Source organism: Seriola aureovittata, chromosome 16 (genome assembly GCF_021018895.1).
Source record: "Seriola aureovittata isolate HTS-2021-v1 ecotype China chromosome 16, ASM2101889v1, whole genome shotgun sequence".
In the NCBI taxonomy this organism is placed as follows: Eukaryota; Metazoa; Chordata; class Actinopteri; order Carangiformes; family Carangidae; genus Seriola; species Seriola aureovittata.
In genome coordinates this window covers 16,207,651-16,223,321 of record NC_079379.1, presented here as the reverse complement: position 1 = coordinate 16,223,321, position 15,671 = coordinate 16,207,651, and the positions used below count along the sequence as shown (strand labels likewise).

The 15,671-nt window shown below is 38.0% G+C and overlaps 2 protein-coding genes across 2 annotated transcripts; one reads left to right on the top strand and one right to left on the bottom strand.

Moving 5' to 3' along the window:
* The first annotated feature begins 8,972 nt into the window (after positions 1 to 8,972).
* Positions 8,973 to 10,607, top strand: LOC130183303 (interleukin-6-like). The gene is made up of 4 exons (XM_056398591.1): positions 8,973 to 9,210; positions 9,306 to 9,398; positions 9,496 to 9,639; positions 9,865 to 10,607. The coding sequence occupies exons 1-4, from the start codon at positions 9,040 to 9,042 to the stop codon at positions 10,075 to 10,077; spliced, it is 621 nt and encodes a 206-aa protein (XP_056254566.1). The 5' UTR covers positions 8,973 to 9,039; the 3' UTR covers positions 10,078 to 10,607.
* A 59-nt stretch (positions 10,608 to 10,666) lies between these two features.
* On the bottom strand, positions 10,667 to 14,787 carry tomm7 (translocase of outer mitochondrial membrane 7 homolog (yeast)). The gene is made up of 3 exons (XM_056398592.1): positions 14,629 to 14,787; positions 13,190 to 13,238; positions 10,667 to 11,069 (listed from the first exon to the last, which is right to left on the bottom strand). The coding sequence occupies exons 1-3, from the start codon at positions 14,729 to 14,731 to the stop codon at positions 11,054 to 11,056; spliced, it is 168 nt and encodes a 55-aa protein (XP_056254567.1). The 5' UTR covers positions 14,732 to 14,787; the 3' UTR covers positions 10,667 to 11,053.
* Positions 14,788 to 15,671: the final 884 nt, after the last annotated feature.

Genomic DNA, 15,671 nt, shown 5'->3' with positions numbered 1-15,671 from the left:
ATGCAAATATAAAGTCCATCAGTTGAACATAAAGTTCATTGTGTCTACTGCCTCTTGTAGCTGTATTTCTATTATATAATTTCTATATCTGGCCAAATCTAATAACCAAAAGTGAACTACCAACCAGGCAAGACGGGGACCGCCCCTGGAGCCCCAGACCCAGAGGGAACATATGAGACAGTTGCAATTGCATCAATGAGGAGGATTGCTTTATGGTAACACTGGAATTTCTGGATTTTTATATCAATGTGGTGAAGTACCTCGATTTCTTTCAGGTTTTGTCAGGGTCACTCCATTATCCAAAAACAGACATTCCCATCTGGTTATTAGTATAAGTGGATTCTCAACTAAATTCATAGAAAAGCATAGAACTGCTATTAATATATAATCATATTTGAGTATATTGTTTTCAAAGTTTATTTCACACTGAGTTGATGTGCTTTTTTGTGTTTAGTATTACATGTTTTTTGTATATGACATGTTGACGCTATGACATGTATGTCCTACTGTACAGTGTGGCTGTATATAGAATGAGATGGATATAGTTCAGTTAGTAGAGTGGGTAGGTGATCAATTGTAGAGCTTAGGTTCTGCTCCGTGTGTCCAAGTGTCATATGTGTTCTACTACATCACATCACAACCATTTGATGGACGCTTTGTTTTCCAAAGTGACTTAATGTTTCCTGTATACCATATAAGCAGGTTATTAAATTGCACATACACAAAATATGTACTACACGCACATATACAGACATTGTTCATATAAAAAAATCTATAAATTATGCACAGGGTTCTACATGACCCTAGTCTGACAAATGGAAAGAATGTAAAAGATTGCAACACTGGAATATTAATTCAAGATTAATTTATATTAAAAGTTGTGAGAACAAAACTGATACTTTAACTGCGTTCACTGATAATGAAAGTTAAAAGAGGATCTGATTCATCTAGGTACTAGATTCACTTGACTTTTCCCAGTATGTAATTGAAATGTGGTTGTCGACAAACAGATTGAAGTTCGGAAAGACCAAGTGGGAAGTTCAATGGATCCTACCATTCCCCTCATGGAGCCTTCATTACACATATGACAATACAGTAGATGACTAAAGTCAATATTATCTCTAATATAAATGGTACAAATCAATAAAATAAACAAGGGAAGATATGTGATTACTTTATGTATATGAATATGCAGACACACAAACCCTTGAAGTGAAAGTGCAGAGTTGAAAATATATATTCTATTACAACTGGATCCCTCCCTTTCTTGGTAATAAGAATTTCAGTGGAAGCATTAGAGGAACAGAAGCTAAAAAAAAACATAAGCAAGAGCAAGCCTGGAAGGAAGTCAGGATGGTGAACAGCTACAAATATGCTGAATCATGTGTCTTAAAGCAGTGCTTTGGCATTGAGGAAGAAAATACAAAATTGGGTAGTTGGGACTTGACGCCTGTCTGGCCGTATGCAATGCCCTCTTCCTTTGTATTGCTAAATTCCTCACTATTTTACAATACCCTTATCTTACTAGTTGATTCATCTAAAGGCCCTTCCTGGCCCCCTGGTAACTTGACCCTAGGTGTTACACTGTAAGGACTCTAGAGAAATTACCTTTTGTTTCTACACCTTTTGAACACCTTGTTATCCTGTCTGACCACACGTCTGTAACCCCAAATCAACTGTATCAGTTGCCCCCCCCCCTTTTCTTTTTCTTCAACTGTATAACTGTCCCCCTGCCCTTCACTCTGGGTCAGTCTATTGCTTCAGAGCCGCTCTGTGTCAGTAGTCTTACTGTATTCTGGAATAACAATAAACTCACTACACTACAGCAAACTTAGAACTAAGGACTTGAGTGAATTTTCTTCAACAAATGGTGCCGTCACCCGGATGGCAACATACTTCCACATCAAAAATCTGAGGAAAAGAAATGTTGAAGAGACAACATTTATAGCAAAATTAAAAATTGACAATAGAAACTACAATTAGAAATTAGATCAATTGATGCACTCCTGCATGTTGAAAATAGAGCAATAAGTGTTAAATTAAATCAAAAATGTAATGGTTAGATTAAGAATGATTGCATGTAGTTATATTTTTTTAACAGGATTGTTGGAACTGTCTGATCTTGCTATGAACATACAATTTGATTTAGAGACTTGACTTAGAGACAATGTGCCATAGGCAGGGTATGTAATTTGTGCTCCGCCCAAGTAGCTGAGTTATATGTACTGATGAAGGCCTGTCATCTTGCCTAAAGTATCTATTACAATTTACATAGACTGCAGACGATTTTTGACTGTTTATATGTTTGAATATTTTGTACACTGTGGGCAAAAGGTGTTTGCCCGACCATGCGGTCAAAACTACTGTCAGAGTTTGAAACTTCTGTTCTTGCACACCTGCTAACAACCTTGTTTCCCCTAATGACGTGGCTCTTTTTGCAAGAAGACTGCTGATGTGAAGGTTTTGGCTTTCTCATCGATGTAAATATGTAAATCTGTGGATCCACAATAATGGCTGCATTGTGGCTCCCACACTTTTTCTCTATGACTAACCCACATGTCTAATGACTTGTCAATGTGTCAACAAGTGTTGAAAGACTGATATGCTTCAAGATCTACACCATCCACAAGAGAATGTTACTGTGTTCTAACTGCTGTTGTTGAGTAAATCCACAGACAAGTAGAAGCTGTCCAGTGTCCTCCTAAGTGACAGCCACAACGTCCACAACACGTCCTGCTCACCACCAAGATGAAGGACCCCCCTTCAGGACACCCACAACTTAAATTACACAACCCTAAACCCATAACCAAACCCAAAACACTAACACTAACATTAACCCTGACCCTAACCTGTAACCCTGGTTGTCATCCTCTCCTTGTAGCACCCCCTCCATATTCAGCAGCAGCAACAGCAACAGTAGTGGCAGCAGCAGAGGCCTAACCCTAAGCCCGAAACCAAACCCTAAACACTAACGCTAACATTAACCCTGACCCTAACCCTAACCTGTAACACTGCAACAGTATATAAGTTATAATGCTATGATGTTGTCACTCATACGGGTTGTAATGTCAGTCCTGATGTTGAGATGAGTCTCCCAGCTACAGTATATGTGTCAGCAGGGGGGCTGTACAGGCTTGAGCCCTTTGACTCTGAGGCCAACTTTCTCTATTGCAGAAACTGAGAAAAAGGGAAATTGAGCAACCGCTGACAATTTAGGTTTCACTACTAACTTACTTGCACTTGCAATACTCACTGTACAAACAAAATGCCGGAACTTACAGATAAATAGTCTTCTTGTTTAATGTGGGGCAAAGAACAAACGTGTTTGACCTGTGAGCTGTCATCAGCGTAAACAATAGTAGTGGATGTGAAGATTTTAGGCGAGGTTTAAACTCCAATTGACAAAGAGATTACATGATTGCGTAATGATATACATTTGTGAAAGAATCCCCCAGAAGTGACACCCCAAAAGAGGGAGGTGTGGCCATGACAACAGCATCACATGATGACAAACAATTAAACTAAAAGTTAAAGAACAATCACACACATCAAGAATCGCTACAGAGGTACTGGTAAATAAAGATGTTCATAAATGCATATAAAGCATATACAGTTATAACAATATTTTACATGATGTATGTACATTCATATGACCTAAATTAATCTTAAAAAAAGATGATTTTGACAATAATCTACACTTAAAAATGAGATTGAATAAGAATAAAGACCTCAGACTACCCAGTAAATAGACAAAACTCAAGATTTGTCAATAATGCAGCATAATACAGGACATACAGCAAAAAGGCAGAGAAAAAGAATATAATGATATAATAATAATAATAATAATATCCAGGACTATATCCAGGTTTATTTAATAGCCGTTCTGCATCTGTCAACCACATCACTTGATCTTTGAGAGAAAGGTGGCCTGCTTATGGAATTGTAAAATTTCACATTACCATTTTTGTCTTTGGAACATTTTAAGAACTTTTCATCCACATGGTCTTAAAAGACAAGTTTCAAAAGTTCATTTTTGACTTTGGAAGCTGCTGTTGGAGTTGAGCTTATGCTGTGATATGGTCAAAACAGCTTCTAAATGGACCTTGAGCTGAAATTTTTTTATTTTAAGGATATATTGAGTAAATTAATTATATTGAGTAAAGCCCAAACAAGACTGACCCTGGTGATCACACATAGACCAAATCCATGAGTGCATCTCATTAAGATAAAGGTTCAGAGGTGGAAAATGTATATTAACCCAAAACTTTGCATTTTGCCCTAACAGAAAATTCTGTGGGTGAAAATGTGTCTTGAGCACTCATTCAGCAGGGGAGGAGAATGTCCAGGATCAGCACTTCCCAATAACCTCGGGCACCACTCTGCAACCACTGAGCTATTCTGAAGACTCAAAATTGTCCACTAAAAGTACCAAAACACTCCCCGGTCAAAAGTGGTCACAAACCCACAGCTTACTCTTTTCTTTGACCCATTTTGGGAGTTCTCCAGTTTGATTCCCCATGAGTAATGTGGACAGGCAGAGGGAAAACTACCTACCAAAAATAGTGTCAGGGAAATTAAAATTGATATTTTGACTATGAAGCATCTCATGGAGGTTGTGGGGTGAAGTACTAATGATTACATATGCTGCAATGGTGAAGTGAATAGAAGCAAGGTAGTTGAAAAGGAAATAAAGTTGCAAAAACATGTCTGAAAGTTGGTGGCAGACTGACTTTTCTTTGATCTTTCTTGTCTAAGGAAAAAGGAAATGAGGTATCGGAAACTCTTTCATATGCACTTTCACTATCTTGGGAAAGCAGTGAGGAAACAATATGTGTGAGTAAGTGGTATACAATTCATGTGAAGCACACAGCTCACATCCAGGTTTGGGTCATATTTTGGTCATGAGCGTCATATCCCAGCCAAGTTTCACAGAATGACGAAATCCTGTAGAATATCTTGGATAGTGACACTCTTTTTTATGATGCAAGTTGAACTCATGAAGACCACAAAACAAGAGTCAAATCACACTTTTGCACTTTTACTGACTCAAACATAGTCTTATTATTCTGGCATCAGGAAGCAAAAGTCAAAACACTGCTGTACTCTCACAAATACCTGGGAGACCACCTCCAAAACAGGCTTGAGTAGGCCAGGAACTCTTCCTCTCTTCTGTCCCTGTGGAAGGACTCCAACCCCAATTTGGTCATAGCAGGCCATAGCTACACAAATGACACATCTACAACTTGAGAAGAAAAGCAACAGCAAGTGCAAATTGTACATGCAACGACTTAATTCCCATTTGCAGGAACCCAAACTATTGAACATAGACATTAGACAACTATCAAACAAATTTAACTGGCAGCGCAAGAGGAAAAGTCAGGTGATCATCAATGTTATGACAGTTCATATTCTGAGACCATGAATGTCTGTACAAACCTCAATGGTAATCCATTCAAAAGCTGTCTGTCTGGACCAAAGTTCTTGGTCAACCAAATGCCCCTTAATTATGCCATTAGTGTTATTAACATTTAGAGGTATCTGACTAAATATCCAAAATAACTAAGGTGCAGGACTTTTAAAGATATCCAACATTTGATCATAGATAAATCAGTTGGCTGGCTGTTATCATACATTTTACAGATAGTGAGGGGAAAACTTTGTTTGGGGAGAATATGAGCGGGCTTAAACTAATGCCTTGGGGTGTCCCAAAATTGATTTTGTGAAACATGTGACACGATCTGTCTATGGAAACATAACAAACAAAGGTATCATATCTAGAACACCAACAATTTCATATTACAATCAACATTAGTCTCATTTTATTCAGTTTTTCAGATTAAGGCAGAGGCATTAACACTGCTATTGAAAAGGACCAAGCACAATATTTGAAACTGGCAAAATAACAATAACAAGTTGACTTAGAAATATGAATTAATTGTATTCAAACTAAAATTGTAAGTTTGCAAGCAAACCAAGTTATCCTCTTGCTTCAGAAGTAAGAAAGTCCTGTAGTAACTAAGCCTCTCTATCACTATCATCAAGTCAGCAGGACAAATTTCTAGCTTTCTTGAGACATTCTAAGAAAATATCCTGAGACAATATTTAATTCTTTTGGACACAAGTCAATACAGGGGACTGACAGACACTTGGTGATTTAACACCTAAAGGTCAGCACGTTGTATCTTACAGTACAGTGTAATGCTTACTCCACCCTGACGCATGACTCCTTGAGCATACGCATTTATTCTTAATAAGGAATAATGTATCTCAATAGTTCCTCTTTTCTTGGAAAGTGAGATAACATGACTCGACAATATATGTTTTGACTGTTTTAACTTACTACTATATTTTCTTAACTTCTTAATTGTACAGTGTAGAGAATAACAAATGTTAATCGGATTCTTGAAAACATTTTGTAGAAGATGACTGAACTGATTCTCATCAACTCACCCATTAGGCAAAAGGGTCGGCAAAAGATGAGAAGCTGAAAAGATCAGCCAAACAAAACATTAGTAAGATTCCTTAATAAAGACTATAGCAGATTTCATGGCCGTGCTGGGGCCATAGCTGAGCGTGGTGACTGTTTCATTGTGACTTCACAAATTCATGTAGGTCCTAATTGTTTGTTTCTGAATATGGACTGTATGCATTTCTCCAAGGATTTAGCGTTTTGATAATTTCACAGTGTTTAAAACAGCACTTATACCTGCTTTATAATCAACAGACATGGAAATCTTACTTTTTAAATTATGGGACTTTTAATAAAATTCTGTAGATCTGAGCTAATCACAGACTTTGAGTACTTCATATTAGAATTTCTGATAAAACAACAGCAGAAAACGAAACAATACAACATTATCTTGCTATATAAAACTAGATACCTGATGTCCTGAGCCTACTGCTTATTCTGAAAAACTCGACTCACCATGAGCTGTGGTCCTGAACTCACTCTGCTCCTGCTTGTTGCCGCAGGGGAAGATGATAGCCGCTGAGCCTGCTCCATTGGAAGGATCACCACGGACACAGCGTCATCTCTCTCCTTCTTCCTGTCTCTCAGTCTTGCTCTCTCTCTTGCCCTAGCCAACCGTGGCACTCCCCGACATGCACCGCAATTCCTAGAAAAAAATTAAACGACGGGAAATACTCCGTATCTGCCCCAAAATGTAGCAGGTTCTTAAAAGCCCATGTTCCATAACCTAACCAAGTTCGGTATAACTCGGTGTAGTACCTTAGTACAATTGAGTGCAGGTTGCAAACATGAGTCCCCATCTCTGTCAAAATCTTAAGTAAAAATACAAAAGCACTGTCAACAAAATGTACGTTATGTTTTCCATTAAAATGTCCAATATGACTGATATATGTGACATTAATTAGGTTGTTGATACATTAGTTTGTAGGCAGCATTATACTAGCTAGCACGCTTGTCCAGGTGAAGCTAGCATTAAGAGGCTTGTTTTGAACTTAAGGTTCAGGCCCCCTCCAAAGGGTCAAAGGATAAATCTGAGGGGGTCACGATATAATACATGGGAGAGGAGAAGGGAAAAAACCAAATTGTGAAACAAATGTGTATTCATATTTTGATGTTTTTTGCGTTTGTTGGGAAATATGTAATCATTTGACCTTTGGGCATCAATTGGTTATTTAAAGGGATGGAGTTGTCTCTTTAGTAGAACTATTACCAAATACTTATTCACAAATCTGAAACATAACATGGATTCCCAACTACACGCTGCTCTTTTGTAATAGGTCGTAATCTAAAATGGTTGGCAAGCACTGGTTTGATCTGGAATAATGTAGTATGTATAATCCTAATCAGACTTTGGTAGCTAGCTGTCAGATAAATGTAGTGGAGTACAAAGTACAATATTTCCCCCTGAAATGTAGTGAAGTAGAAGAATAAAGTAGCATTAAATTGAAACACTTGAATGCACCAGCATAAATAATCAGTTTAAAAGCCATTTAAACCCAGACAAACCATCATCAGACTGAAAAATTCCAGGTGAAGCTGTTGACAGGACCCTGACCAGTGAGGATAGGCTATCATATTAAAAAGTGGAAAACATCAGATGATCATATTATTGACTAATATATTCAAAATCAATTACACTTCCGACATGATCTTCTGGGCTGTGTGATCAGGATATTAAAAGAACTACCTCATCCTTTTATTAATTCTATCGATCAAGCTCACACCTAACACTTGAACAGGAAGAACATCACTGTGAAGAAACAAGAAAATCACTGATTGCAGGAGGAAAAAAACATATGCAACAGTTACATTTGTTTTCATTTATAATTTTATATTTCACATGCCTCTAAGTTATTATCTGAATTAAATAAAGAATATATGGGCCTACCTGTGTGACATTTACACATCATTTCATCAGAAAGTGAGGCTGATGAAACGATCACACAAGGGTTGCTTACTGGGGAAGAAAGGCTTGAGGAAGTAACTAAAACGAATCCCCCAATTTGTTAGTAAAATTAAAAATTAAAAATCCAAAAATCCACCGTAAATTTGACTTTTCCTCACTCATCAATCGATACTGATTTTACCATCACACATTATTGGAATACCGTTATATGCAAATGTTTGGTTTTGAGAGGATTTTCCCTTTAAAAAAAATATCATAGGGATTTTCTTGTACATGAGGTTTTATCCCTGATCTTACTGAAGATGAACATTCTGACCATCTTCATCAAAATCACCAACCACTAACGTATCCCACAGACCGGATGCTTGACACATACTATTAATTCCTGCTTTTAGCATAGACATATTGGGAAATCCCTCCAAACTGAAGAATATAAAATGACAGCCCATCGCTAAGAAAGGGCAACTCCTTCTGGCCCTGACAGCAATCAGCATCAGTGGAAACTCAACAAGTGCTTCCCAGCAGCGCAACATGCCCTCTACACACAGTAAGTGATTTGCAGCCTGTGCCTGTGCGCATGTTTCTTGAGTTTCTTCCTCTTTCTATTCATTCAGTCATTCATGCTCTTCCTCTCTGGACAGATGCCTGCTTGGTCTCAGCAGTGATGCTGGCAGCTCTGCTGCTGTGCGGTCTCGGAGCTCCAGTTGAAATTGAGCCCACCAACAGTCCGGCAGGTGACACCTCAGGTGAGGAGGATGGGATGCCCACTGCCCCCCTGAGTGGCTCCCAGGTTTGGGACTTGATCATTAATCAACTCGAAGGTCTCATCAAGGAGGTAAGTGCTTTATCCTTCAGGAACTTATCTGGACTATGGTATTTTTGCCATTGCTTAGATGAGTAATTATCAATTTTTACATTTATTTTCCAAAGGTAGGTGAAGAAGATGGATTCCAAGTAACAGAATCTTCTCTGGTCAAATATAAAATCTCCTCACTTCCTGCAAAGTGCCCTAGCTCAAACAAGGTAGTAGGTCTCCTCCTCTTTGCTTCAGTTACACTGATAAAACACACAGGTGATGAGGTTCATTTGAACACCGAGTGATCTTCTCTCCTCTCTTCAGGAAGCTTGTCTCCGCTGGGTGGCTGAAGGCCTTGAAACTTACGTGGTTCTTTTAAAGCATGTGGAGAAGGAGTACCCCAACAGTTCAAGCCTCTCAGAAGTTGGAAACAACAGCCAGGGCCTGATCAGCCAGATCAAAGGAGAGGTAGGTCTGATGTGCTGCATGAACACACACACAGGGGGGGTCTGTATGTTATAGCTTTTGATTTGGCTCCCTTTTTGTACATGATACATGACAGGATACTTACGACATGTTAATATCATATTGTAAAGGACTTTGTAATGTTCGCTCTTGTGTTACATCTTAGATGTATTACCATGACACAACACTGCTTACTCATATATTACCACTGCTGCTTCTGCCCCTCAGATGGGGAAACCTGGCAAGGTCAAAGTGCTGACCAGCCTCCAGGAGGAGCAGCTGCTGCAGCACGTAAACAACCCTGATGCTTTCCACAGAAGGATGACCACACTCAGCATCCTGCAGCAACTCCGTCAATTCCTTTGTGATAACAGACGAAAAATTCGTCAAGTAATGATGCCTAAATATTACAAACAGGGCACTACTAAAACTCAGTTGTGAAGGAATGCCTCAGATAACCAGATGGTGTTAACACTGTTACTCTTCTCAGAGTGAGTGCACTAACAGTAGGTGTGGTGACTCTATAGCAATGTATTGTATTTAATATTGTACGCCTGACAACTTGAATCACCCACTACTGCATCTCTTATTTAACCTATTTATACTTGGTGAAAAGTTATTTATTGGTCATAGGAAAATCCATGACTGTGTGATACTTGCACTGAAAATACAATTTGTACTTGATAGAATGATTTTGATGTCGATTCATTTGTGGATTGTGACAATTGACTCTTCTGCTGTTACTTGAATTGTTTTTAATAAATAAAAAATAAATAATTTTATCATCTATTTTTGTAAACTGTTTTTTATTTATATTACTGTTAGCTATTAATTATCATGTGTAAACTGCAAACTAAGCTGTGTTTTGAACACATGCTACCAGTGAGTGACTTAATAAATAATAATTTAAAAGATTTGCATAGAAAAGAAGCAAGTTTCTTCATTTCAACACCTTCCACATTTAAGAGGCAACACATTTTCTAACTTTTTTTTTTTTTTTTTTTCAATCAAGATAAAGAAAAGACAAAAGTGACATTTTGTCAAGGATTTATTTTCTGAAACTTTAAATTACAAATAAAAAGAGGAAAACATGGAACGAATGGTATATCCTAACATCGGTGTCATACATTCATAAACAAAATACCAACTGATAGTCAGCACAACATACTTTCAGGAACAGGCTTGATTCCATTTTGTTTATCCAAATATCTTCCATCCCTGTTGCCAACACTATCCATATGGCTGTTTGCCATACAGAATATCACCACAGATAACATCTATTCATCACTTCTCAGACATTGGACAGTATGATTTGTGGAGAGGAAAGTGAAAAATAATGTCCCTTTCCCAGACTTCCAAGACAGGTGCGTCACATGGTCTTGAAGAGGAGAGGGGATTGGCTATGTGGAGATGCTCATCAGCCCCAAAGCAAACTAGAGAAAAGAATAAAATAAAAGGTTCAAGTTGACTTCCAAAGACACCAAAGATGCCCTCGAAAGTTTATCCATTTTTTTTTTTTTATATTCATGAAAGATTCACCATCACGAACCGAAGAAATCCCCTTGACAACAAAATGGTACATCTCAAGGGGTTTAATGTGGTGTACATTGTATACACATGCGCTAACACAGACACACAATAAGATATTAACCATATCTTTTCCAGTTACTGCCTGCAATGTTTTGAGTACATTAAGTAATTTCAAGTAATCTTGCTCACTACAAATAGCTGGATGCTCAGGATTTACAGGTGTCAGAAGCTCGAGGTGTTAAGGAGACAAATTTGTTTTAAACTTTGTTTACTAGAGGTCAAATGTTTAATTCCTTTAATATGGATGAATATACAAAGATAAATGGAAACTTTTGGTAAAGCAGGAAATTATTTTATGTATAAGTGTGTTGTTTTTCTGTCTTAACTAAAAGTAATAAATATTTAAAATGATGATGATAAAGTGAAGACAATGCTGGCGTCATCGATACTGGATCAATTTGCATGTCTAAGGGACTGTCAAGCACAGGTTTTGTAAGTAAAGTAACTAACCACACTACAATGAACCCACACAAGGCAAACCACAACATAGCAGTCAGCTTCTTTCCCACTGTATCATACTGTATGTCACTGTCATCACTATAAAACACAAAACGTACACTACTGAACTTCCGGTCTTTGAAGACGGTGACAGTAGGAAGGAAAATGGTTACAGTATGTTGTAAATATAGTTACCAGGTGGCATACAAAGGGTTAGATCTCTTTGTGAGTGAGAACTGTACTTACAAAGTCAATCACTATGCAAACTTATCTAAGGGGGGGGGGGGGGGGGGGGGACTTTATCATAACATGCACAGCCAAAGCTGTTTCTGTATTAATGTCTTGCTATCTGACTGTCAACGTGTGTGAAGCTGGACTCCCCCCATCTTGGGGTCAGCGCCCAGGTGTGAATCTCTCTTGAATATGACACACAACACAAATCAAAATACTACCACCTCATACACCTATACAATCATATTTAGGAAGACAACATCACACTGAGGAGCTTGTTTGAGCTTTTCAGGGTTAGGGTAGATTCAGGACACGGAATCCTAATGTTAACCATTATCATTATCAACTCTTAATTTCAGGGTTTCTGCTGCTTTTGTTATTTCCTAATGCATTTTTTTTTCCCAACTCTAAGCTTTTTTCCGCACTAAAGAAAGCTGAAACGTGTTCATTTTGTTCAGCTACTGTGGATTAAGATATTAAATCTTCAAGTGCTGACAACTTTCTTGCAATTTCCGCACCTTTTGGGTCAGCACCCATCATACTCTGAAGACACTGGAGATGAGCACACCATTTCTTTAGTTTGAATTTTGAACTTACATCTCACAGAATAAGTCTGACTATCGATTATTGTTAGTGTCTTACTTCTTCTGCATCTTTCTCATGTACTCAGATTTCTCAATATTAAATCTGGAGTCTTCTGGAAGATTAAGTGAAAACTGGAACCCTAAGTTCTTGGCTAAGATAATTCATATGGCCATGAGGGAGAAAATGGTTGACCTTTTTACTAACATAGATTTTCTCTCAGCAGGTCTTCACGTTTTAAAAATTGGATGTTGATTCTTTATATCCCTGGAGCTGGTTGTAACCTTCGAGCTCCAAGTCTTCAATAACCCATATTGGGTTATTTTTAACCCAGCAGTTACTAGACTGTAATAAAGTCATAAAATAGCAACATCTTGATGAGTACTAAATATGCAGAAGAATTATTTTCAGTCCCAAATTATTGAAAATAACGACCGCAATTTGACTAAAATCATCCCCTCACACAAAATAATTAGGTTTTTTGTTTTTGCCACTATCACCACAATATTAATACACAGGCCACAACGTGCACAACTAGGGATTTCACTTTGCCGTTAGTAATTAAAATGACTTGAAACGACAGTTAGCCCTGCCATTCCACGATTAAAGATAAACTCATTAGTGTCGCATTTCACACCATTCTGTGTGCTGCTTGTTGAATCAAATACATGATTGGACAGGAAGCACAAATCTCACACCAGTCTGTCCTTACCTTAGGACTGTGGGTTCAGGCATTCCTGGATCTGCTCCACGTTTGAAACCTGGAAATGAAAACCATAAAGAAGAATTGAAAGATTGTTGGTTTACATTTAAGACAAGGACCCAGAAATGAAAAACAGGGAAAACAGAATCTAGTCCATCCAAATGATAGTTTTCCCCAGCAAAACAGTTCAGTCTGATTAAACAGCATAATTGCGTCAAAGTGCTCTGACATCCAACCTGTAGACCCAGTATTTGGGGAACAGGGTGCGGTAAATAGGGAGTAATTATAGCTGAAATGTACTGAGCAGAGCATCTGAGTCACAGTCTCCACCGGACACACATGCACGCAGAAAGCGTCATCCATAGGTCACAAATGCAGTCAAGCATGCTGCAACAGATTCTTAAGAAAAAGACATAAGGGAAACGCACGGAAATAAGGGAAAATGCCAATCGCCTATCTTTCAGAGACCGTGGCATTGGGCAGACAACTAAAAGACCCAACGGCGTTCCCTTTAATGCTGGTGATAGTAAAAATTTTCAAATCATTACATTAGAAAAGCTGAAACCTACAAAATTGTGGCATTTTATGATAAATGATGATAATGTTTTTAAAGTGGATAAAATACTTATTTAACTGGCAAGTTGTTGCGACATCATTTCAATCATACTCTGCAAGAAATACTGTATAATTGACTTTTATATTATGACTGCATTAAACATGCAGCATTATTCGATGGCGTTAACACAAGAGCAACACATGCTCAATACAAGAAAAATTTACCTTAAAGGTAAATGAGCAAGAGAGAAATGGCAAAGGAAAGTTAAATGAGAAGGGTGAAAGTATGACATCACTGATGGTCTTTCCAATATGCTGAAGTCAGACAAATTTCACTCACAATCGGCAACTCCACAGTTTCAACTTCCCCATCTTTACTCCAAACCACAACCTGCATTTTTAGTACCCAATACATACAAATGCTGTGAAATACATATGCACAGGCTTGTCTTAGACTTTCAAGAGGACCACTTTGAGATCAGCTATCCAGGACTTATTGCTTTAGTACTTCAAGGTCAACAGCTTTCAACATATTTTTGTTCAAAGGCGATGGAAAGTTACACAGTCCTCATTCCGACATAGAAGAGATCATTCAAAAAAGATTACACCTAGTCACCATCATCATGCACTACATTACTTCTACAGGATTTGGGGGTGGAGGTAGTTAACAGTCTACTACCACTTGGGAGCCATAAACGTTACACCTAAATGCTGTAGAACCAATTCAAGTAAACCCAATAAAGCAAAATTGATACTAGAAACCTTCTTTTTTTTTCATATAAAAGCCGGGTATAGCGGCAGAATGGTAATAATCTAAGCTAACTGGCTAACGTTAGCGAGGCAAGTCTTCTCGCAGTATCCCCCTCCCACCCTGCTTATGTTCGGATACTGACCGAGATACAGCACGGTTGGGATAAACCCCCATCGGATGACAAACTGGCCGCACTGGAAAAGCTGCTGCAGCCGCTGTTTGGTCTCTTTGCTCATTTTTGCCATGTGTTTATCCTGACCACCGAGGATGCCAAGGACGAGGAGGAGGAGGAAGTGACGTAGAAGAAACCGGTAACCAGCTGCTACCTGTTCTGTCATAGGTCGCCATCTTGTGGAAAGACGCGTAGCTGCAAGGGAGAACTTATAATAAACTAGTAAGTAAGAGAACTATAAAGGAAGGCACAAAAGGGAGGAAATCATTATGACAAATCTCAGATTGGATCACATTGGATTAGCTAGTACAGTGTTTGTACAAGGGAAAAGAAACAGTGATACACCTGGTCAAATATTACTCCAATACAAGTGAAAGTTGTTCAATCAATCTTGAGTTAGAGTACTGGAATACTTGCTTTTAAAAATACATGAATATTTTTACATTCATGTAGATCCACTCCTAAAATATGACTATAAATGATGATAAACTATATATTTTTATAGAAGAGTATGTATATGAATGTATATGAAATAGTTCAAATGAGCTCCACCTGGACCAGCTATAACATTAACATGATGTTAACAAAGAGATAATAATACAAGATACTACTGTATATACCGTACACTCTGAAGGGAGACAATCTGCGTAATGTGGAGTTTAATTTTTGACACACAATTTTGGTGCCAAAGTAAATTTTTGAATGAAGTCATTTTACTTGTAGTTGAATATATTTGCATTGCAGTGTTGCTCTTTTTACTTTAGTATAGGATCTGAATATTTCCTCAACCCCTGAAAATGTGTCAATAATGTTGCAAAATCTGAACCATTGACATTCAATAATAACTAAGGTGTGTTCTGCATTGTTTCCTGACCTGAGTGTCAAAATGCAGGCATGTAGTTACCTGTTTTAGTGCAGTTATATTATGCTCACATGGGCCATATTCCTAAATGAAATGTGTTTAATAAAATTACCACAAAGTAATTTACATGTCATCTCTAGCATATGGCATG

Excerpts from the sequence above, each read along its gene's own strand:
- LOC130183303 (XM_056398591.1), top strand. The coding sequence starts at position 9,040 with ATGCTGGCAGCTCTGCTGCTGTGCGGTCTCGGAGCTCCAGTTGAAATT. Across the intron at positions 9,211-9,305 it reads TCGAAGGTCTCATCAAGGAG|GTAGGTGAAGAAGATGGATT; the intron begins GTAAGTGCTTTA and ends TATTTTCCAAAG. Across the intron at positions 9,640-9,864 it reads TCAGCCAGATCAAAGGAGAG|ATGGGGAAACCTGGCAAGGT; the intron begins GTAGGTCTGATG and ends TCTGCCCCTCAG.
- tomm7 (XM_056398592.1), bottom strand. The coding sequence starts at position 14,731 with ATGGCAAAAATGAGCAAAGAGACCAAACAGCGGCTGCAGCAGCTTTTC. Across the intron at positions 13,239-14,628 it reads CCCAACCGTGCTGTATCTCG|GTTTCAAACGTGGAGCAGAT; the intron begins GTCAGTATCCGA and ends TTTCATTTCCAG.